General features: G+C 33.7%; 1 protein-coding gene across 1 annotated transcript in view; it reads left to right on the plus strand.

Moving 5' to 3' along the window:
* The first annotated feature begins 1,751 nt into the window (after window positions 1-1,751).
* Window positions 1,752-26,056, plus strand: part of LOC134231579 (von Willebrand factor D and EGF domain-containing protein-like) — a 39,748-nt gene continuing 15,443 nt past the window's right edge. The window contains exons 1-11 of the mRNA XM_062713549.1: window positions 1,752-1,761; window positions 3,077-3,310; window positions 4,674-4,838; window positions 4,960-4,974; window positions 5,114-5,379; window positions 7,008-7,097; window positions 10,424-10,789; window positions 10,912-11,003; window positions 11,359-11,431; window positions 15,616-15,810; window positions 17,146-17,351. Of these exons, the coding sequence (XP_062569533.1) occupies window positions 1,752-1,761; window positions 3,077-3,310; window positions 4,674-4,838; window positions 4,960-4,974; window positions 5,114-5,379; window positions 7,008-7,097; window positions 10,424-10,789; window positions 10,912-11,003; window positions 11,359-11,431; window positions 15,616-15,810; window positions 17,146-17,351 (1,712 nt within the window). The remainder of the gene's footprint in view (window positions 1,762-3,076; window positions 3,311-4,673; window positions 4,839-4,959; window positions 4,975-5,113; window positions 5,380-7,007; window positions 7,098-10,423; window positions 10,790-10,911; window positions 11,004-11,358; window positions 11,432-15,615; window positions 15,811-17,145; window positions 17,352-26,056) is intronic.

Raw genomic sequence — 26,056 nt, forward strand, 5'->3', positions numbered from 1 at the left:
AATGGACGTCTACAAGAAGATATGGACACCATGCCCATGTATGCACGTGCGTGCACGTGAAATGAGTTAAATCAAAAATACACTTGAATGAGCGTATTTTTAAATACTTTTGGATTAAATACTTTAATATTTAGTATATTAAAATGTATAGATTGTGTAGACAAGATGATATGGTCATTACGCACATGCATTCACATGCGCACGCGTGCAATTCTAAAATTTGAATGAACTTGGCGTTGTTAAAGTCTCAAATGCATAAATTTTGTCCTATTTAATGAAGCTTACAGGGAATATGGCACCAAAAGGGAGTTGGGGAGCGTTTGGGGAACATCTGTAACGGTCCCCGTTACAATTAGCACTAGTTGAATTTGATTCGTGTTTTTACCTGAGACCATGAAATTCACAATTTTGAAAGAGACACCACTGCTTATCAAACTATACACTTAGCATGCTTACTTTGGTTACTTTATACCCAGAGGTAGCAAAGAAAAAATGCAGCAATTCTCTGGGACATGTTTCAAAATTTTGGAAATTTAATCATGAATTTTATTTCATCATAACTTGTTGATTCATATCAATGTACAGATTTCAAAGCATTAATTTATATTTAGACTCCAAATACCTCTGACCCAAGGGCCCAGAAATTAACCATAATTTTGGAAGAGGCAGCTTTCTTCAGCATAAATATGTACTTAGACCATTAACATAATCCCCAGGAGCAAGCCCTGACCTAGGGGTCTTGAAATTTGCAAATCTCAAAAAGGCATCCTTCCTCCTCATAACTATATACATAATTCATTCATTTGTAGAATAGTCAGATGCAAAAGAAAGAATAAAAATCTGCAGTGTAAGGATATATGAATTTTCAAAATGTAAAATTCTCAATGCAGAATATAAAAACAATGACAAATATATCAGATAAAATTCGAATGAAGTGTAGAAACAGCTAACTCTTCTGGATTAAAGTCATAATGTTAGCATTCTATTTAATTTTTATTGGTGCATTATACTCAGTGCGATATTCACATATGATTTCTATTTTTTAAACGACATTAAAAGAAAATTAGAAAAATTGGACATCCGCAATTTGGAATCGCTAATTTGATCTTTTTAAATAATGCCAATTTCAAGAAAGGCCAACTATTCCTTAGGAATCGGCATACTCGAAACAGGTTGAAAAATTATGCTGGATCAAACAATATTTATATGCCATTAGAAGTATTTTTTCTATACATCAGACTTGACTATCACAGTAAATTGCTCAACGAAGGTTAAAACCTCTCCTTAGCTTGCTTTTTCTGTGCAATACAACAAACGTCATTTATGACGATCTACCTGAATATTTTTTCACTAAAACAACATATCCAATATATGATTGAAGATTTTGCAAGGTTTTTGTCTTTATAAGCCTTTTACAAATTATAATTACTCTAGAATTTTTAAGATACTGTAAAATCCCATATTTTCGTGGTGTCAAATTTTCGTGGTTTGAGAAAAAAATATTTTATTCGTGGAAATTTTATTTCGTGGATGTATAATTGTTTCGTAGTTATATATGTAACATTTTAAATTTTGTGGCCGACATGAATTCGTTGGTCTCTTTACACCTCGAAAACAACGACAATTAAACCCCCACGAAAATTTGTGATTTGTGATTTCACAGTATTCGAAATAGGAGCAGAGAAAACACGGACCTCCAAATCATCAGAGGTTTGATCATGTGCCAAATGAGACAAATTGTTAAAAACCGAATGTCTAATGGTAAAAATGATTTTTATAAGTGGTTAAAGGACTATACTTTGTGAATTGTATATTGATAGGACTTTTAAAAAATATCTTGATGCTTTGTTTTTGCCGTTACATTGCCGTAACGTGTGCTCCGTGCACACAAAGCAGGTAAATTATAAAATGAAGTAGGTTGATTTCTGTAAAATCAAATGGAATGAAACTTCACACTTCAACAAAACAAATATGTAAACACATTAAATTATGCTTATCTTAAAATTCTTAGAAGTATTATAACATTGACATCGTTCTCAAGCTTTTCAAATAACCCTCGTATTTATGTTCAATATCAATGCCTTTATTACAACATGCTTTCCTTTTGATAGGGTACTTTCCATGATAATGTTTTCCTTACGATATCCTACCATCTCATATATGTATCATCGAATGAAACAAGTTTTGATCAAAGAGTGCTGATCATATTATTTCAATGATGTTCTTAGTATTCTATGCAGTAGTTATGTGTAATATGCAATGCTATGTGAAGTAGATTTTTATATTTTTGTATTTCTTAAAAATGTACTTTTGTACGAAATGTAAGGAATGAAGTCTTTGTAGTACCAATTAAAGCATCTTTTTAATCATATTCTTTGTGAAATTGTTCTGCAATTAGTTTTAAGGTTACGTGAGTAATTTGGTAGTAATTACATATCAATTTACCGTACAATGGAATCGTATGACTTAATTATCAATGAAAAATTCAACTGCAAATGGAGACATTATACATCATATACTTTATTTTAGTTTTACCAATTTGATTGTTACATAAGTTAATATGCCGGCATTATTCAATCGGAATCGAGATTCGCAAGTAAGGAACAACGAACAACGAACGAAATAATACTAGGTATGATATCACTTGCCCTGGAGTACAACAATGAATAAAAAAGTGAGAAGAAACTTTGATGAGCTAACTCCATTCGTCAAATTCGTCAATGTTTCCTCCTCGTCTAACTTTCCAATTTTACAGATTGTGTGCATAAAAGTAGAAAAATTAAAAGAGTTAACAGTGCATTGTTTGCTTTTTTTTATATTTTATTCAAGCAATCTATTAAAGTAATTCCCATTTAATTTTTTTATGAGGAATGATTTTAACAGAAAAGCACAACGAATTATTAGTTTCATAGACATGGAAGAGGTTTAGGGTTAAGGTTTAGACACGAATTTTTCAGTTCAAGGTCCTTCTTACCCTTATTTATTTGTCATTTCTTTAAATGCCTGAAAATTTGAAATTGTTTAAAACACATTCAACATTAAAATGAATCGTTTAAGAGCAATATTTGCATTTTAGGATCAGGTTCTACCCAACAAATAAAAGATCCTTGTGAAACAAAGAAAAGTATCCATGAATCAGATATAAGACTTGCTGTTTACAAGTATGATCCTAACATTGAAAAGCCACTTTGTGATAAATATGGTATTGCACGTGGAGGAGAATGGTTTCGAATAGAAAAGGGACGAGAAATGGTCACGAATGAAACTGAAATGTTTACCTGTGGAACGGACACTGGGTTATGGATGAAAGGTATTATTTAAAAATATTTACATTGGGGATATATGAAATATAAAATGAACTTAAGATGTAGAGAACATACGTTCTATGTGGACTACTAGTTTTTCAATTAAAAAAAAATCAATCAACAATTTATATTCGGGTTTCAAAGGATTCGATCAAATGACCAACCAAGTTAATTTCTTTGTGAAACGTTTAAAATCGTTTTTCTTAAGTATTTTTATCGTCGAGGTTGAAAATTTTAATAATATTTATGCATATTAAACATATGGAGATAAAAAACTGTATTCAAGATCAAAATTCAAAGCAAAGTAGGAGCAGAGCAAACAGGACCTCCAAAACATCAGAAGTGGGATCAGGTGCCACGGAGGAGTTAGCATCCCCCGTTTACACCTGTGTCATGATGGGGAACTCAGTGGAAACTCTGTCGTCAATTTAGTGTATGAATAATAGACTAACTATTAGTATGAAAAACTTCAATAGTTTTGCACATTTTGATGACTACTTAAAGGATCTTTAAAATATTCAAAATCGACCTTTGATTTTGAAGAATTTATTTCTTAGGTAGGGAACTATGAGTATAAGTTGGATAGCTACCTGTAGAATTAAATCCAAGTTCTTCTAATATACCAGCTTAATAATGAGCCTTACAAACGAATAGAATGAAGTTACTTGCTTTGTTGGCAGGGACCAGTACGTACTGATCGTGTTATCTGCCTAATTCTTTTTTTCACTTCTGGATTGTTGAATACAGAAGGATAGATGGTTTGCATATTGCCACTAAATCTTTGAATATGCACTTGTAATACAGATCTAATACATGAAGGATATGGAGATAACGAAGTATTCAATCTCAAAGTCCATAAAACAATACAAAATAAGAGCAGAGCAAACACGGACCCCCGAAACATCAGAGGTGGGATCAGATGCCATGGAGGAGTGAGCATCCCCTGCCGACCGGTCACACCGGCCTTGTGCTCATTGTTTCGATCAGGAAATAACGAAAAAAAATCCGTCTTCAATTCAGTGTATAAATAATAGACTAACAATTGGTAGGAAAAAAGTCAGTCCGCATTTGACTGATTGTATTTGCAGACAAGGTCATTGTATCGACGACCGTAGAACTTACGAAATGATGTTTTCGGATATTTTTTTCCATCATGACAGGGATTGCATGACGAGTTGGGGGGATCGGTATGTGATGCCCCTCCAACTCATGTCTCTAAATGTTTCAGATGTCCGTGTTTCTTTAGCTCCTCAATAGTAAATATTTAGCATGAACACTTTTCGGTATCATAATATACTTCACATTATAAAAGTTTAACATTCAAACGTCACAAATATTGGCGATTGTCATTACCTTTTTATCACATAGGGGACGTTCCGAAATTCGGTGATGGAGAGGTAGCAAGAAAGGCATGTGTTCCAGGAAATGTGGATGCTTGTGAGAAAACATACAATATAAAAGTTAAAAATTGCAAGAGCCATTTTGTCTACTTTCTTGTTCCACCAACAAATTGCCCAGAGGCATATTGCTTTGGTAAGATGAAATATTTTGACATGTCTTTAAGAAATGATAAGAAAAAATTCTAATTCAATTAGAAAAGTCAAAATTATTTGCATTTTCACTAATTTAACGTGTTATACCTTTTATAATACAGGTTATGGTGTTCCAGGTATGTTTTATAAAGTTTTATGATAAATGTTCATAAGCAATGCATTTTGCACAAAACTCTTGTCTTAAATATTCTCTCTCTATCTCCCTTTCTATCTTTCATTCTCTTTCTCAGAGTGTATTATTGCTACTAATTGAAGGTACTATAACAAAGGAAAAAACGGAAAAACCGAGGGTGGAACACGATCTTCAGAAAATTATTGGACGTAGAGGTGCTTACCAGGAACTGAGATTTAAATGTTCATTCACGCCAAAACGCAATAGCGTGCTATTGTACAAGATCTTTTGGTACATAAACAATTCTACAAACCCATTTAGTACAAGTAAAATTGTGAGGAAAGAAGATTTAAACCTCGCTTATTTGACAGTGGAAAATGGCTTGAATACAATTACTCTTGGCATTCAGGTAACATTTCCTTGCATTAAAGAGTTACTCTAAATACGCTTTAAAGCAAAATATATTCTGTTTAGAATTAAAAAAAAAAATAAAAGAATAAACAATATCTTATCATTTGATTTAATACACAGTAAATTTTGTTTCTAGTAAAAACACGATAAAGATAGCATAATATGCTTATTTAAAATAGGGGATATTAGATTTATCTCTCTCTCTCTCTTTCTCTCTCATTGAACTCTGGTTGTGAGGCCGTTACTGATTTTATTATACCTCCTTATTATTATTGTATACAACGCTTTATCTGATTGGTTCTAGAATATCACGTTACCGAACCATAAAACTTTATATTTCATGGTCATTGACACGGTTTTCGTCATATTCCACCTCTTCGGAAAGAAGCGCAATTTCCCACAAATATTGTCGTTAGTTGAACTTTACTCCTGAGAGTAGTTGACGCCAAAATAATCTGGTTTAAGTCACAAAATTGCTGATTATTTCATCATAGTATGATGTATCAAAGGGATTCAGTAACTTTACGTTAAAAATGAAGGTGGATTGAGAGCGGTGTCGAATTTGAATTTTTTTTGTTTATTTAAAATTCTTTGCTTTTTTCGGTAATATAAACAATTCATTTCATGATAGTGAGAGAAATATCAAGATTTTTTCAGCCAAGAAATATCATCTTCTCCTCGGAAGAAGCCCTTGATAAATATGATTTGCCTTGGCTAAAAAAATCTTCATATTTCCTTCTCCATTATGCAATAAATATATAATATTAAATACTAAATATAGTATTTATTGAATGGCTTGTGTCACAATAATTTACATAAAAACTATTAATTTGCGTGACATTTACATCTAAATTTCGTAAATTTGAAGTCATTTTAGGGAAGGAAATCATCTTATTTTCTTACATTTAATGACTGAAATCGTTTGCTATGTAGTTAATACTAACCAAATTTAGCGTCAAAATATGGATCGAAAAATTATACACTATTATGTAAAATTTTTTACGCCCATTTTTAAATCCCAACGACTCTTAATCTAATATAAATGTACTAAGTGAATAAATATACGTATAAAAAGCAGAAGAAAATTCATTTTAACAATGATAGGTACATCTGCCCCAGCCCGGGATTTAACTCTCCACCTACGGAATTTGTCTCCTAGCCCTTTGAAAACAGCAAACTAGATCACTTGGCCATGTAGACAAGTCAAAACTTTTTTTTCGATGCCGATAGAATTCGCACCCTACACAATTTACTGATTGAGAATGAAAGTGCCATCACTTCATTTATTATATGCGTGACCTAAACGTAAAAAAAATATTTTGACTCTAATTAAAAGTTGCTTTCATTTGCATGGGGGGGTTAAATACTAGTATATTGAATACATGTGGTTCCATCTTATGTACAAAATCATGGCCAATAACTGTAAACTTAAACTTAAGCTTTCAATGTATCAGAAATTTAACATCAATTCATTTTTTGCAATTTATCCTTTCATTTCAAAGGAAGAAAGTTTCATTTTACTTACCAAGAAACGTTATCTGCAATAGAAGTTGATATGATATATGATAATCTCACTGCTATCGTTGTAATTCAAATTTAAAAAATTCTCATTTTTTAATATTACAGTTAGCTTGTCGTGTGAGGCTGTATTTGAATCCTAATGGCGCACCAGGTCCATTTTCTCCAATGAGTGACTATTTCTTCGCCGGTTTACAGGTTACAATTTTCTTTAAGAAATAAATAAACAAACACTTTGGTAAAACCCATTCCTTAAATATCTGGCTTATTACTTTTTAGCTCATCTGAACTAAAAGGCCCAAGGACAGAAAATCGATCCCTTGATTAGATTATATTCCGACAACGTTCTACATTCCCGTTTTCCCGTTTGCTCACCGTTTGTTGAGCGTGCGTTGACCGTTCATTCAGCGTGCGTTCACCGTTCCCTCTCCATTTACATATTTGTGTTCAGGGTTCATCGTGCGCTCGCATGGAAAATAGAAATAATATGCATTTATAATAAATTATTGTAATAAAAATTTAAGATACTAGCGTACTTATGCAAAACATCCACTGACCTGTTCAATTAATATTTTCTTCATTAATTTACCCGAAATGTTTTTCATATCAAATAAAAATAACAATATTAATTTTCGAACTGAAATATATTTTATACTTTAGAATTCGGAAACAATTGCAATCTATCCCAGCGATATAAAAACTGTGTTTATAAAAAGTTAATGATGTGCCTGCATCGAATTTCTAGGACAATTGTCTAGAATTTATTTTAATGATATATTGGTATATTATTGATTACTTATTCGTTCATTTAATTTTTATTTGTTAATTTTTTGACACCTGACATTAGAATACAATAAAACAGTTCCAATACAAAAAAAAATCAGAGGTATTCCAAATAAATTGTTCATCTAGCGTTCACTGTTCGTTCAACGTTTACTTTTTTTTCGCGTTGCGCTCCGTTCGCGTTCTGCATTCTGCATTTAACAACTCGTTTTTCACATATCGTTCACCAAGTTTCGTTCAGAGAACATACATCGTTCACTCACCTTTCGCTTTGCATTCGTTCAGTGTTTGTTCACCGTTCGTTCAATTGGGAAAGTAGAACGTTCCAGGAGCTGTAATAATTACATAAATTTCAAAAACAATAAGGCCAGATGATACGTCCTCGATATATCTAAATATCGAGTTGAAGGTAAAAGCAAGTGTTTTCTTCTATTCACGTAAATCAATACATGTACGAATAGGTCTACTAAAAACGGGACGTTTTTTCATACTTCTCGGTAGTCTATTATTTATACACGGAATCGACGACGGATTTTTCCTTTATTTGCCGATCATTAAAAGGAGCACACGGATGTGAACGGTTAACAGGAAATGCTCACTCCTCCATGGCACCTGATCCAACCCCTGACGTTTGGGGGGTCCATGTTTGCTCTGCTCCTGTGTTGTATTGTTTAATGGACTTTGATATATAGTAAATGCTGTTTGTATATCCATGTAAAATCCACCTGTGACATCGCTCCTCTGTTTAAGCATTCCAATATTTTTCAGGAATAGTGAGTTGCATAATTGAAAACAGAATTTTTTATGTTCGAAATCTCCTTCCCGTGCCTCTACCAAGGAAAATACTTGGAAATTTTATCAAGTTCATACCCGGTACCTTAACCTTTGAAGTTGGGTACTCATTTTACTTTGCTATCGAAGCTATTGGTTTGAAAAAGCTTATATATATATATATATATATATATATATATATATATATATATATATATATATATATATATATATATATATATATATATATATATATGATTATTCAAATATTAACAAACAATAAATACAACCATTTCGAAAGGTGGATTTTACGCGGGGTAATTATACTCGTAGCGCTCCATTCCTTAAAAGTAATTGGTCTCGGCGCCTTCGGTGCCTCGGCTCTATTACTTTTGAAGAATGGAGCGCTACTCGTACATTACCCCTTACACCCTTCTACTAATATATTGATGTAAGACCTTATCTCCGGAAACTACCAGATTTTGTCAATCAGCTAGAAACTCAAGCATGTTTTTGATGTCAATTTCAAAGTACTTGTGTTTGCAAATAGAATCTTTTTAAGAAAATAATTTTGCATATGGCAAATGACAAGGTAGGTAAATCAAAAAGTTATATTTATATTGAAAATGCAGCTATCAATAATATAAAAAAAAAGCCTGGTCATTAATGCATCATGGTAAAGAGTTATCTATAAAGTTGAAAATTCGCACTTTTTTAAGTTCTTGATTTTTGGTAAAATCTTGTGATTTCAAACTTTCCAAAAGTTCTTTGGAATTTTGAAATATCCAAATCTGAAAAACACCACTTCTAGAATAAATTATTGCACAGAACTCTTAAAGTTTCTCCTCCACTAGTCATGATATCTTAGCGAGGAGTAAAGAATGAGGCTTGGTTGAACATTTTTAAAATAAAAGCAGAACAAACATAGACCTTCAAAATATCAGAGGTAGGATCAGGTACCATGGAATAGTGAACATCCCCTGCCGACCAGTCACATCCACTGCGTGCGCATTGTCATGATCAAAAAATATCGAGAATATATGTTGTCAATTCAGTATGTATATAATGGACTAAAAATTAGTTTGAAAAAAAGTCTGTCAACATTTAACTATATGAAAGTTGTTTTTGCTGATAACGTTATGCAAAACCAACATAAGCTAAATTAGTCAATCAGGGCATAAATGTGGAAAAAGACAGACATTTTTCCTCTCACTCATAAACGCAAGAACTACGAAAGATAGTATTGTTCCTCCGCCTACCTCCAGGTCAATTTTCAAAAAATAATATATTGGAATAGTTTCCCATATTTCTATTCATATTGATATGAATTTCCATAAAACATTACTTATTTGGGAAAACAAAGGGAGATAACCCTGTAATTTTGGTAAATCTCGCGTTTTTCAAAATAGAAATCAACGGAAAACGAAAAATATTTTTAAAAACATCTCCCCCCCCCCCGTGAAACAAAAAATCATTTTACAAATTTTATGGTATTTAACAAATTCATACCAAAGCTTTTTGTGTTTCACGGGGGGGGGGGGTGACATATGTTTCCTGACCAAAAAATGACAAAAGTTTTAATTTTTCACCAATTTCAAAGAAGTTTACGACTAAAATATAGTATTTTATGAATGATATAATTTATGTTTAATTTCATATGCTTATAACATTAGAAAAGTGGTAAGGAACATTTATTCACATTCAAAAATATCTTAAGATACGGTGATGATGTAAAGCCCGGTTTCAACGAACTGAATTAAATAGGTGTTAATGTAGGCGGGAATCAAAAGTTAGCATACGTTGTTCTTTTACCAATGTTTTTTAAGTACTTATTTTGAATTATTTCTTGTTGAGATTGGGCTAAATTTGGGACTAAAATACCAAATGCATGAATGAAGTGGATTTGGTTTGGTTAAGAGCAATAATATAAGTCCTATTCATTTGACAATTGTCTACTTATTATATTACAGGCTGAACAAACGTCTTATTATGTTAGTCACGATAATACGACTGACATAAAATTTCGACTGACAGTTCCTTTTGGATGCCCATTCATAAAGACACAAGACTTAAATCCAAGTAACTGTACAATGGAAATAATCATGGATGTACCCCCAGTATCGAAGTGTACTGGTCAAGCAATAGCGGGTTTGTTAAAGTGCGGTAAAACCGTATATAGTTATAACTGGAACTCTAGTCAAACACTCACCGTTAGACACCATGGAAGTACAGATTACAATCTTATTAAGGACTTTCAGATTCATCTCAAAGCTCAACAGCCAGGAGGAAGCGGAAAATACTGGCAAAACACTCGATTAACAGGACTTCATGTAAATGTTGAATCCTCATTAAATATCTCAGGGTCTAAGTAATGCAATCTTACAGGTCTAAGTAATGCAATCCTACAGGTATGAAAAAAAATCAAATAATAATTTATACAATAATTATTTTTATTCAGATTCATGTTCTAGATTCCCCAAACCAACAATGGAAAGGCTCTGCATGTTATGCTGTCAGTGACCCACACATGAAGGCATTTGATCGCTCAATGTAAGTTTCTCTCACTAAAGATTAAGATGACGTCTCTCTCTTTATGTCTATGATTGATGGGAAAGTGTGTGTGTGTGTGTGTGTGTGTGTGTGTGTGTGTGTGTGTGTGTGTGTGTGTGTGTGTGTGTGTGAGGGTGTGTGTGAGGGTGTGTGTGTGGGTGTGTGTGAGAGAGAGAGAGAGAGAGGGTGTGTGCGCGTGTGTGTGTGAGAGGGTGTGTGTGTGTGAGTGTGTTGCGTATGTTAATGTATGAAAGGATATCAAAAGTATTTTATTGTTTTTCCTTCCATTAAAGTGAAAAATTAATTCTTTTATATATTGGATTTCATTTTTTTATTTACATTTTACTTACATCAGGACATTTGAAAATCAAAATTCGGGAACCTTTACATTGTATCAGTATAAGGACGACTATGGAAATACAATGGAGGTAATCGACTAAAGTCGGAATAATAACAAACCAAGATTAATTGTATATCAGTATTAGAAATAAAATGAACTATAATTGTGCCTACGGGCATATGATAAAAATGACCATTTTTCTAAAAGGAAATATAAAGGCGTACAAAGCTTTTTCTAACCTGCTTTTTAGCGTAGCTTTTAAAATCAACAATCCCCTTTTCGTTTATTCACAACTTACAAAACCCTGTTTCAGCACACTTGTGGTGTTTCTGTATTTCATTAATTTAATTGTTATTTTCTTGCTCTTGTAATATTTGTTGTTGATTCCGACCAAAAGGGTTGGTGATCGTACCAAAACTGTCTACTACTTTTTTGTGATGAAAGCCCCCACAATGAGTAAGTCCTTTTGGATTGTATCTTTTAAAGTGATACAACTGGTACTTTTCTTTTTTACAACAAGATACCGTATAGATGAAAATTTTAGCAAGACGCAAATTTAGCGATTTCTCCTTAAAAATGGGTTTTTTATTCTTAGCAAGAAGTAATTTTAGCGATTTTAAAATGCTCCTTTAAGAAGGTTGTACAAAGAACACGCAATGTATTTTTAGCGATATTCAATTTTAGCGATCTCAACAGCCTCGCTAATAATGCCAAAATTAAATCCTCGCTAAAATTTCTTCTTATACGGTAATTGATTCTGTTAGTGTAATGTAGAAGTTATAAAAACAATCTTTTATTGGTTTGCTAGTTTTCTGTAGCCAAGCATTTCATTCGTAAATCTTAAAAACTATAGTTACATGTGTTATCATCCTATTGTGCACTGATATTGAAGGTGTCAAAATGTATTGCAATTTTTTTTATAGCAAATGTCAGAAAATTAATCTCTGATCAAATGCCTTACAGCAAATGCCTTAATTTTATTTATGCATCTTCACTCTAACGTTGATAATTCCAACATTAAAGATGGTTTTCGAACATTAAAGTCAGTTTTTCGTACGTCAAAGGTCGCCCGCGTGGCGCAGTGGCTAGAGAAGCGAAGTAAAGGAGTCAATCCTTACGTCCCGGGTTCTTATCCCACTGTGATACGTGGAAACCGGTCCTTCGGATGAGACAGTATAAACCGAAGTCCCGTGTCGCATTAGGTGCTGGCACGAAAAAGATCCCTCCATGCTCAATGGCCCTAAGTGCCAAGTATAGGACAAATATTGAAGCTCTCCACCAGCAAGTGGTGGCGTCTCCATATGAGTGAAAAATTCTCGAGAGGGACGTTAAACAACATAGAATTAATCAATCATACGTCAAAGTTTCATTTTATTATCATACCTACAACAGCAGAAAACTATATTTCATGCAAATAAGAAAATGTATGCAGTTTTCTCAAAGATATAAGTTGTACGAGGGTTCTACGATATGTCCTGTGTAAAATACGAAATATCTAACTTCTTTGCGTCAGGACACACTGATTGGAGTCGATTGGCTGATGGCTGATTTTTTAAGTTCTTGAAAAGAGTAAAAGTAGCAAAAAGCTAGTTCTAGAAAGTATGATTGGTTTAGCAAGAGGGCAACCTTCTTAAAAAAATTGCTTCACAAACTCAGATGTATGCGGTGGAGCATTTTCACAAAATATGCCTATATCTTTAGACAAAGCGTCGTTTATGATAATATTACTGGAACATTTCAAATATATCATCTAGATAATACCGACCTTTAACGCTGTTGTTCTTAGGAATCGAAAATTTTACGGCGTTATCATAATATGAGAAGAATATGCAATCAAGAACCTTCTTTCTTTTGGCAAGTACAAGTATTTTATAAAGTTTTGTTACTTATATACTTAAGGTTTTCAATGTATAATGAAGGGATTTGAAACAATTGTAAATAAATTTTAACAGTGCATTGCTATATAACTATTAAAGTGAAATAAACCAAATTCACAGGACTGATAACATGTAAGGAGACAATAGTTTTGCATGTTTTAATTAAGAAAAATTATCAACCCTTGACGAAAAGAAGAAAAAAATTTTTCTAAAACTTTCTGCGGTAAATAATCAAATTTATTCCATAATATTATAAAGATGATGCTCTGTTTATTTGACCAAAAGATTTGTTTGAAATTCAAAATACCTTTTTTTGCAATATCTTCTAAGAACATGTGCTGTTTATAGACGTCAATGTAAAATTCAAGGTGTAATTAACTGAACAATAATCAATTCTTTGTGAATTTTTTTGGTGGAGATTTTAATTTGAAAACATCTTCAAAATGTTTCCATGATTAAAAAATATCGGTCATTTGATTTATTAATTACATTAAAGATTTTTCCAACTGGTTAGAAATATCTAACTCGTGTTTCGTCACTAATAATAATGTTTGCATATTGTTTTTGATTGAATTTAGGAAACATCTTGAGCAGTTGCTAAGCAGTTTGCATACGTAAACGCTTCGGCTCATCTGTCACTATATGCGGTATCCATCTGACAGACAGCTTTTGTAAAATTCAAAATACGCATCAAAATGAGATGTGCCTGCAAAAGCGATATGCTTCAACGCTAAGAAACATCATGAATCGTGTACATGCATCTGTTTTCTCTGACTTTTACGACATTTTCTTTTCGATAGGGGTGATCAAAAAGTTCGCAAAATAATTGAATAACTTCCATACAAGAAACAATATTTGGTTTTAATGTTGATTATATTCTAAATTGATCCTCCCCGATTTTAATGCACGTCAACCACCGTTCTGCGCATGCGCGAATCACTTGATATTGGCGGTCACATGACCCCCTCCTTAGCGTTCTGTCACAAAAGTTGAAAGATTTTTATGAGTAGTATATTTCTTTCCATGTGAGTTAATTTTTATGACAAGAACAGTTCATTTGTCAGAAATGGTCATATCTCGGCAACAAAATGGGTGGATAATAATATCCTTTCCAAAAATAAGCACGGCGACCATTAAAACACAAATCCTCTGTCTCAGGAGAGACCTTTATTCAAGGTGGATAGAGAATGGGTGCATCCTTTTTATCATATCTAATATGTTTAAAATCTAAACTAAACGATATCTTAGGTATCTAATACTAATATCATTGTTCAAATATTTAACTATTTTTCAAAGTGCTAATTGGAGGTTTTTGATAGCAAATTGCTTAATTAAAAATACATATCTTTTCAAACTTGCTTTCACTGGGTAAGATGACAAGTATCATTTTTAACCATCAGCCTTCCTTCACTAAAACGATTAATCCAATCATTAATTGAATTTATAGGAACTCATTTATCCTAATAAACTGTGTACAAATTATTATATGATACTGTAGAGGGATTTCTAAGATGTACAATAAATTGTACAGTCGTTTGTTGAACGAGTTCGACAGAGACAACCATTTTTCGTCACAAGTGACCTTAATAGTGACGTCATTTTCACATTGTGACGTCACAAACGAGAAGAAAAACTTTATTCAGCATATGCTATTCATAGAACTTTTGTATGACTATGTGTGTACCGAAGTTCATTCTAATCTGAATAGTGGTTTTGTAGATATAGAGATAGTTTGTGAACTTTTTGATCACCCCTCGTAGTCATAGGTCAACTTGACTAAGCTGCATCTTTGACAGACTCTGTACCATTCAAACATTTCTATCTCCTCCTCTGAACTGTCTCATGAGTAACCTAATCAGACCCAAAAACTTTAACCAATTCAAACTCTGCATTACCAAATGACCGAATTTTTTGCAAATTATTTTATCCTGTTGACCGGTCACACTTACCGTAAACCCAACGCAATTATCAGGTAAACAGAACTATACGTTGTTAATTTAGTTTGAAGACAAAGGCCTAACAATTTAACCGCGAAAAGGCCCAATGGTTGCAGCTAGGTTAAGACACCCATAGATGAAATAAAACGGATTTTAATAAGATATGACCGTTTTTTGATTCACTTCCTTCCAGCTTAGCGCCAGCTACACCCCTCCCCAAAACACACACAGCTACGCACCCGTTTTGAAAAAATCATTTTTAGAAGTAGTGTGACGCTTTGCTCTGTGAATGGTTAATTTATGAAACTTTGACGAACAATGCTAACTCATTTTAACTTTTTGAATCATTGTGCCCTTCACTTTTTGATTCTTACACACATTAAAATACATTTGATTTTCTTGAATATGAATTTTCAGTATTTACAAAAAATAACAACAAACGAATATAATACTTTCAGATTCAAAGTAAAGTAACGTCGTGTAATGGTTCACCAGATATATATTGCACATGCGGGATTGCAATTCGATCGGCCGCCGACGTATTTATGATTGACAGATGTCCAGATAGGAAACCTTGGTATTTTGGATTTCCAAGCTGTGTGGAGAATACGTTGAAAGTTACAAAGAGAAAAGGAAACGAATGGACGTATTGGGTACATCGATTTTTTTTACGTAAATCTATTAAGTTCAGTTTAATTACAGTAACATTTATTATCCAGCTGCAAACCAAAATTTTATCAAATATTAAAATTAATTCAATCAATGAAAATATAAAAATCAAATGAATATACTTATAGTTATTAGAAAGTTTTCGAATTTGGCAAGAGTTATTTCCCGTTGGTTGCCATATTGGAGGTATACAGGCCCTAATTCCTTAATTTTTAACAAATTTAAACTTGTAATATCGGACAATTGGGTTAAGATACATGTAACAAAGTTTTCCTTACAAATTTATATTTGTCCAAGCTATCTTGCTAGCTGGACCTCCAATAAGGCTCCAACGGGAAATAACTCCTGCGAAATTCAGGCCTGCCGAAAACTATCTATACCTGGCTATGTGTTTCTGTCAGTTTGTCAGTATAATAGCACCTATATAATATTTTGTGAATGAAAGAAAAAAGATTTAACATGATATTAAAACTGACAACATCTTTCCAAATGCTTTATAATACTCATGACCGCAACTTTGAACATTGTTCAACTTTCATTTTCTACAGTTTAACATAGGTTGTGGTACTAGCCCCTGGTATAGTGCTTCTCTAATGTGTATTGCCTATCCAGACCCTTCTACATACATTATTACTTTTTACTTTTGCCTTGAATTTCTGTCTGTCATTCTGGTTTAAGGGAGTATGCTTACTCCTTCATGGCATCTTCCTTCATCTGATGTCTTTAAAGGTTCCTGGTTTTGCTTTTCCAATTTTTTTAATTCCAATGGATATAGAGCTTGATTGCTGTACGGTTTCTCGAAATTTCTCATCTTTGACTTTGAAGCATGTGCATTATATGTGTCAAGTTTTTCGAAATGTAAGGGTTTTCATTTTATGACCTTGAAGTCTTACATTTAATTTTGAAACTTTTAACTTCTGCCACAATTTTGACCTGAAAAGACTAGGATTTGCTTGCTTCTACAGAATAATTTTAATTAAAACATCTACTTTTTGTAGTAGCCTTTGCAACCAGAGATAAGTTTCCCATGTTTATTTTACGTGTGGACAACCTGTGACAAGATTTTTACTGCGATCTTTTCCCATATTTCCACATTTTCATTACCTACCTGAGACAGATATGTCCAAAAATATTGTTTGTTACCTTATATCTCTCGAACTCTTTGAACTCGTTGAATAGCAAGACATCATTATTGCAACTATGTGTAAGGAGGTACTATGTCTTTGGCAATGCGTTCCTAATTCATGCCAACTAATAAGACCACAAATTAGAGAATTTGGATGTTCTGAATTTGCTCGTCATTTTTTTTTTTATCTTAGATCCATTTTGTAACTGGCACCTATGTAGAGGCTAGACTACAACACCGGTTTAATGCATACACTATCGAACTACACGTCTTTCCCTCCCGCAAAGATGTAAATAGATCGGAAGGACTATGCAGCCGGCTTGGATCAAATACACTTCGAGAAAAAGGCACTGGAAAAAATCTAGAAGGAGATCCAAAAGCATTTGCCTTATCATGGAGGTAAGAAATTAAACCAAGATTTTTTATCTCAAAATATAGAACATTTGTGTATAATAGGCGTGCATAAACTGGAAGAAAAAAATTAAAATAGTTCGGGTATTCAAAATCAAAAGTCAATAAAACAAGACAAAATATAAGCAGAAAAAAACACAGATTTTCAAAACATCAAAGGTGGGATTAGGTGCCATGGAGAAGTGAGCATCCCCTGCAAAGCGGTTACACTCGCCGTGTGCTCATTAGCATAATCGGAAAATCACGGAAAAATCCGTTGTCAATTCAATGTATAAATAACGGACTAACATATAAAGCACTAAAAATGACCAACGACACGAACAATAAAAATTGTCAAATTTTTGGGACAGGGCACCTGTCCCTTCCTCAGGACAAAGAAAAAAGTTAAAAAGTCATAAGAACAAAGGAAATGAGAAACAAAAACAACTAGTACTACTACTTAACTACTAAACACTATATATTTACAAACTTAGTTAGATGTTGAATTGGAAGTTTTAAGAACACTATTAAAGAAAGAAATCTGGACCGCTATGAAATACGTCCGTTCTATCGAGTATACTCAGGTGGAGTGCAATTTACCTAATTGAACGAATGAATTATGCTAATTAATTACGACAATCAGTTAATCGTACATTGTGTCATTATCTCAATATGGCGTAACTATACTTGATAAAGAATAATCAAAGAAAAATAATATAGCAGGGATATTTTAAAATATGAATTATGATCTATTATAAATTTTGAAATATTTTAGGACTTATTATCGGGAAAAATTAATTAACAAAGGCGTAAGCAATTCATAGTTATGTGGGTTGTTCCAGAGTTGGTGACGCAAATTAACTGTAGAGTTAACACTAAATTGAGGGAATAATCTTGTTTAGTATCTTCAGGAATTGGGTCTAGTTTACGTTCATTCTGGTGAAGTCATTCAGTTTGTTAATACCATAAGGGCGGAATTACTTCAATATGTGCATCCAGAACTTTTCTTTGCTTTTTCTCTGAGCGTCTGTCCATTTTGGGTTATGGTCAATCACCAGTACTGTCATGTCCTCCCATTTGTGACCCTCAAGGTTGAAATGTTCCCCAACGGGTTCATTGAGTTTTCTGGCTCTAATGGTCGGACGGTGGTTATTGACTCTCCTGCGGAGACCTCCTGTTTCACCGATATAATGTTTGGAGCAAACTTTGCAACTGATGAGATAAATGCAGTTGTCAGTATGACAGGGCAAATTCCCTAGTACTTTGTAGCTGCGGCCTGTAACAGGGCTGTTAAAACTGTCTGTGTCAGAGCTGTGCTTACAAAGAAGACATCTTCTGTCACAGCAAGTTTTTAAAGCCCCCGTTAGGTAATGGGTTGTCCAGTCTGGTTCTTACTACCATGTCTTTTAGGTTCTTGGGCGTCTGTATGCAGCCAATGGGGGTTCCTTAAAGACCTCTGCCATTCGTTTTTTGAATGGAGAATTGGTAGGTTCTTTTGAAGGATACCGCTAAGGTTCTTAAGAACGGGATTGTATGTGGTTACCAGAGGGACCCTGCCGCTATTGTCTTTCTCCTTGTAGCGTAGTAGGTTTTGCCTGTCATGTCCCGCCATCTCATCAATAGCTGTTTGTACGGTGCCGGCATTGTAGCCTCTTTTGCATAAGTGGGATTTAAGAAGACCACTTTGCTCCTGATATAAGGCAGGGGACGAACAGATGCGTTGAATTCTGGTGGTTAGACCCTTAGGCACTCCCGTAAGAGTGTGGGGGGATGACAGCTAGTGGGCATAAGATATAGGTGGGAGTCTGTGGGTTTGGTGTGGAGACTGAATTCGATTTCACCATCAATCAGGGTAAGATGTAGTATCTAGGAATACGTTTTTCGAATTAGATAAGTCTACTGTAAATTTGATCGACTGATGAAAGGTGTTGGCGAACGTAAGGAATGCCTCGAGGCTCTTGTTGTTGTTTTTTTTTAGTGTTTTTTATATCCTTTTTTCGCCAACAGTATCTTCACAGATCCACCCGTATATCCATCAGTTTATCCCTTTTATATGTGTAGTTTAGTAGTAGTGCTAGTTGTTTAGCGGTATCCTTGTATAAACAAGATTTTTCTCTCAATTTAATGTAAACTCTACAAATAATTTGCGTAACAAACTCTCGAACAATTCACATTACTATGTATTGCTTACGCTTTTGGTTTTTTTTACATTTCAGAATGTATAATAGATCATAATTCAAATGTTAAAATATCTTTGCTATATTATTTTTCTTAGATTATTCTTTATCAAGTATAGTTACGCCATTTTTAGAAAATGAAACAATGTAAGATTTACTGATTGTCGGAATAAATTAGCATAATTATTTCATTCAATTATGTAAATGGTACTTCACCCGAGTATACTCGATAGACCGGACGTATTGCATAGCGGTCCAGATTTTTTTCTTTAATAGAGTTCATAAAAATTTCCAATTTAACATGTAACTAAGAATGTAAATATATAGTGTTTAGTAGTTTAGTAGTCATGCTAGTTTTTTAATTCTCTTTTTCCTTTGTTTGTATGACTTTCTAACTTTTTTCTTTGTCCTGAGGAAGGGAAAGGGCGTCCAAAGAATCTGACAATTGTTATTGTTCGTGTCGTTGGTCCTTTTTAGTGCTTTATATATATATATATATATATATATATATATATATATATATATATATATATATATATATATATATATATATATATATATATATATATATATATATATATATATATATATATATATATATATATATATCAGAAGACCATGAATTCACAGTGGTCGGTATAGTTGTATCTATATATATATTTATCGCATACGTGTTCGTGATACAGGCCGTTGGATAAACTTATGCTTTATCAACGGGTAGATGCTTTATCAATAGCACTTTCGGTTTTTACACGAGCCCTCGCTTCGAGATTTTATTTCATTGAAACTTTTATTTGTGAAAATTGTTGCCCTAATAAAATGAATGATAAAGGGCAATAATATCGTTAAAAACAAAAAAAAACTTGTATGTCAAAGAAGTGTCTTATTTTATCAAGGAACCTTAAGACAGATGTTAGTCCCCCCCCCCCAACCTTTAAATTGTTTTCGGAGAAAGTAAAGCCTGCCAGTTAAGTTGTTGTTATAAGTCTCCTTTGACATCTTCAACAATGCTTTCTTATATTATGCTACGTATGCATGCCTAGTAATGTAGGTGTAACTTACCATGGATCAGCAATGCATCTAGACGACTAGGCCCCTAGCCTTGCCTAAGACGTTTTTACTGCCATTGTAAAAAGAGTTGATTTTCACGATCCCCATAGGCCTAACAACTTTCAGTCAGAAGTTCGTTTGATGTAAAGCTCCAGCAATTTTAACATGATATTTTCAAAGACTCAGATAGCAAAAATTCTAAATTTTCAACACGATCTACTTTCTTTCGAGGCATGACAACATAACGGTGCTACGTCATCGAGTTATACGTCACCAATTTGAATTGGCAATCATTCATGTAGTTTCGTAGGGAAAGTCTCAAGGTTTTGTTAAAAAGAAAGTCGTATGAGATAAATAGAACATCTATTATTGTGTGATTTGATATTGGCTTTATCCAACTCGTGAAATGGTGTATATTCGCTCGGCAAACCTCGCGAATATATACACACCATTTCAACTCGTTGGATAAAGCCAATATCAAATCACACAATATAGATATCCTCTCTCTATATATATATATAAAATTTAAAATAATGTCTCTGTAATCGGATAATAATACAAAAAAATTATAAAAAGAAACCACAAAAATCCTAAGTTAAGCTTTAGCGCTTTCATTTTTTATTTTGAGAAGCTTACAATAGTATCATAGTAACAGTGATTGTGACGTCATGTTAAGCGTAACCTAAATGTCTATATTATGACGTCATAGATACAATATGAAAAAAGTACGGGAAATCACAAGTAACTTATAAAGCACTTTTAAGTTTTAGTTTAAAAATACTAACATAATTTTTTTTCTTTTTCCCGTCTCTGGATATCAGTGGCACACCTGAGTTTATAGAAAGGAAAAATTTTGAAATGTTTTTAAAACACGCCTCCAGGTGCGAACTTGAATTTGTCTGTATTCGGGTGTACTAATGTGTTGCTTATGTACACGTACACGGGAACGGAGAGTGTTGCCGGTTTCACCAATATAATATTCCTTGCATCAAGGACATGTGATGGCGTAAATGACATTTTTTGTATCACATGACATGTTTTCATTAACTTTAAATTCACGCCCATTGAAAGTATAGCTGGTCCCTTCTGTAATGTATTCACATGTACCGCATCGAGGGTTCTTACACTTAGAGACTATATAAGTATGGTTGTTGAATTGGGAAGAACAAAGTATTCTCTTTAGGTTTTTGGGTTGGCGTTTACTGTTGATAAACGACAGTTCTTGTATACGTTTTTCGTTTGTTTGTCCTCTCTAAAGAGGTTGTTCATTTCATAAATAATTGAACTTATGTTTTAATTTCTCGGGTTATGCGTGTGCACAAATGGTATTATTTCAACGTCATTCGCACGTCGTATGTTTAAAAGTAACTGACTTCTATCGCACTCCTTGGCTTTCTTTATACTATTATCTACAAGTTCTGGATATTTTTGGTTTAATAAATACAATTTTAATTCCTCCAGTCTGATATCCCTGATATTGGTATTACTCACAATGGTGCATATCCTTCTTGCGAGGTTATATGGTATAGCTTTTTAAGTGTGATGGGGATGGCTCGATCCAAAATGCAGATATTGGTGTGTATCGGTTGGTTTATAGTAATTATCCGTATTTAAGCTGGTATTATCCTTTGTTACAAGAACATCGAGGAATGGCATTTGCATATTATCTGTTTCCATCGTGAATTGATATCCGAATTCATTTGGTGAAGTAGATCATAAAACTCCATTAGTTTATCGACATCCTCCTCCTATAAGATAAAACAATCGTCTAAAAATCTTTTCCATTTAGACCGTATTTTGTTAGCAGATTCTATCCCCCACAACGTACATAGTTGATCATGTAATTCATATTCTAGATAACCAAGGGTTAATGTTGCATAGGTAGGTGCGACTTTTGTCCCAATTGCTGTTCTTAATTTGGAGGAAAAGATGGTCTGAAAAAGCAAACGTATTGTTATCTAGAACTAATTTTAAAGCCTCCAGGATGAAATCCCGTTGAAACCTTTGGTTTAGAACATCGGGATATATTTAAATCCAGAATTTGACAGCTAGCAAACTTACAACATCCAGTGTGACAAGTTTGGTGTTAGAGGTGACATGAGTAGGTTAATGATTTATAAAATCCAGATCGTCTCTCAGAAAGCTGGGTACTTTTTGACAATATGGTTTTAAAAGTATATCCAATAAATGACTCAGTCTGCGTTGAAGAGTTCGGTCCTCCTACAATGGGTCTGAAGCTTAAATCAGTCGGATCAACACATGTAATACATATACTATTTTGCTTTTTTATGGCATCCTTAATAATTTTAGACTTGTGCACTCTAGGTAAACCATAGAATTGACTCTCTCAGTTTGTCAGGTACTGTGGTTTCATCAATATTCGTTGAGCACCAATTTTCGTGGATTTCGTTGTTGAGGAGATCCACGAATTCAAATGTTTATTGAATTACGAAATATAACATACATTTGTGTAGGCAATGCCTTTGTCCACGAAATTACGTATCCTCGAAAATGTCTATTTTACAAAATCCACGAAAATTGATGCCAACGAAAATTGATGAAACCACAGTAGTCCTTTTCCTTATCTGTAAAACCCTCCGATAGTGGTCCATATACTAAGTTTTTTTATTTTTGTAATTGTTGTCTTCTCATGACAGTTGCGCATTCTTTCATAAAAATTATTGTCTTGCAACATTTGTAAAATTTTACTTTTGTTAAAATCCTTATTCATTAGGACGACTCGGCCTACTTTATCGGCCTCTTTGTTTATGATGTTAGGGTCATCGCTGAGGTTTTTTAAGAGGTTTTTCTTCTTCCTTAGAATGGTTTGGATTAATATTCCTGGGTTTATTTGTGAAATGAATATTTTCTAATCTGTCGCAAACAGCATCCAAAGTTCTATTTCTTCCTCGTTTTTGGTTAAACTTGGATTTGTTTCTAACAAGGTCTGTTTCTTGTGCGTCTGTGGACTCGGAATCAGATTCACTGGTATCACTTTCATGAAAATATTCACGTAGCCTGAGTCGCCGAGTATAGGCTTTTATATCCGTTTTAAGCTCTTGATTATTTACTTGAGTCGTAGGGATGTATTTTAGACCCTTAGATAGTAACTTGATTTCGGAATCCGTTAGTTGTCTATCGGAAAGATGAAATACTTTTGGTTCCATTTTAATTAAACTCTCGGACGTATCCCCGGCATTGCTGTTGCTTATAATTGAGGCATTTGATTTTTGTATCTTTCACCTTGGTTCATTTTGCCTCCTCCTAAAAACTAATTGCGTACCCCTCTACCGATGTATGTTGTTTTTTCGTTTCTGTAAAAGTTTGGTGGTTGTTTATTTGTGCCATTTCCTCGGTGATTTTTATGTTTACCGTTATTGTCCCGATTCTGTATGTCTCTGAAACGGTCGGTTTTGTGAAATAGCTGAATGAGAAATGTAACTCCTGTGTTTAGAGTTCTCGTGTTGGTTCATCCTTGTATATTTTCGTTTCCCCGAAAATGTATTCATTGCTTTAGTTGCATTTTCGGTAGGAAGATCCACAGTATCTGTAAAATTATTTGTTTAGTTGTTTCTAACGGCGGACGCGTAACTTTTCCTAGAAACTTGTCTAATAGACAATTGCTGTAGTCTTGTGTTTTTGGGTTTAGTAATTTCCTTACCGTAATTCTTTTCATAATCCAAAAGCCAGGTTTCTGTATATCTCCATCTGTTGTATGAGGTTTTTTTCTTCCTAAAGGCATTCAGATTTCCGCATATCTTGAAGTATTTCTAATATTCTGCCGTATGCTTTAGTTTTCAGTATGCGTTTCATTTCTAGGTCAATGGACATAACTTTTTATGGTTGTTTTCTGCCTTCATTCTGAGTAGTTGTATTTTCCCTATCACACGGTTCTTAGCTGTCCTAATTCTAACATTTGTTTGTTTTATTGGTTCTCTCCGAATCAGCTTGATTCTAAATTTCCTAGGGATTACGGGATTTTCCAGATTTACCCATTTTTCGTAATATTTTGCGCGGTTGGCATTACTTATTTGTTTAAAGTAAGTTTGTTATCTTGAGTTGAGAGTTTGCATCCAACTGACTTTGATCCTTTGTTTCATTCTGGTTGCTTCTTTTTGCAAAGCAAGTTCATTAACTTCCCTCTGTATCAATTGAGTGGGAGACTGATATGAGCTTACCTCAAAATTTTGCGCTGACGCTGTTTTCAAATTTGTTTCACCTGCATCCACAAAGTGAATTAAATCAAAACTTGAATTGAGTTGATGCGTGGGTAGTAAATTACTACAAACCGCAACTAATTCCTGAAGTAGTTGATTTGTTACATTCGTTTTCTTTAAAAGTTCCGCTAACAAAATGTCACTGTCAAGTTTTTCGTGCCAGCACCTACTGCGACACGGGACCTCGGTTTATACGGTCTCATCCGAAGGACCGGTCTCCACGTCCCGCAGTAGGATTCGAACCCGCGACGTAAGGATTGACTCCTTACTTCGCTACTCTAGAGCAGATGCTCTAACCACTGCGCCACGAGGGCGACTTAAGAATATGAATAGGTATAACGGATTCCTACATTATTCTTCTATAAAAAATGTATACAGAAACATGAATTCATGTACGTGCAATGTGATTAATGACCCATATCTTTGATATTGCTGTAATCTTTTCACACGTTGATAAAATTATTTGATAATCAGTTTTATAAAATACGAGTACATGTACATCGATTTTGTAAACAAGATGACTTAGTCATCATGAACACGTATGCACGTGCAATAAATGCTTAAAGGACCAACATACTTGTTTAGACTTATCTTATATATTTTAATGAATTAGTTTGATACTCAGAATTAACATGTACTTTTTGTCATGACTGGATGGCGTATTCATATCCTGCAAGTTTTATGAAGAGACTTACTTTTACAATGGACGACTGACTTCTACAATTTAAACACAGACCAACTCCAACTACTAAAATGTACAAGTCAGCTGTCGAATGTAAAATTAAGTCTCTTCATAAAACTCCAGTAATGGCACAAGAAAAGAATGAAGGAGCTTTTGGGAAACATCTGTAACGCTCCCCATTACACTTGTAACTAGTGTATAGTGTTTTAGGGTGACTTATTGCTATCTGATTTCGTCCGTCATCGTACGTCAGTCGTTAACTTTTGAACATTTCTAGATTCTTCTCTGGATCCACTTAATTAGTATAAACCAAATTTGGTATACAACATCTATGGGTGAAAAGGGACAAATGATGGTGAATTTTATGGCTCCTGTCCCCATGGGGCCTTGGGTGGGACCAAAACCACTAAAATTTATGCAAGAATTAAAAATCTATTTCTTCAATCCTCAACATCATGCAGTCAAATTGTTCGAATAATTTTATTCAGCATTGAGTCGTCTATCAAAGTTGTGAAATTCATGGCCCGTGGGTCAGTGGTTCTGGTGATAGGGTGGAGCTATATAGATCATATTGTAAAAATGTATTAT

Source organism: Saccostrea cucullata, unplaced genomic scaffold (genome assembly GCF_032062105.1).
Source record: "Saccostrea cucullata isolate Sc308-1 unplaced genomic scaffold, CSIRO_AGI_Scuc_v1 ctg1421, whole genome shotgun sequence".
Classification (NCBI taxonomy): domain Eukaryota; kingdom Metazoa; phylum Mollusca; class Bivalvia; order Ostreida; family Ostreidae; genus Saccostrea; species Saccostrea cuccullata.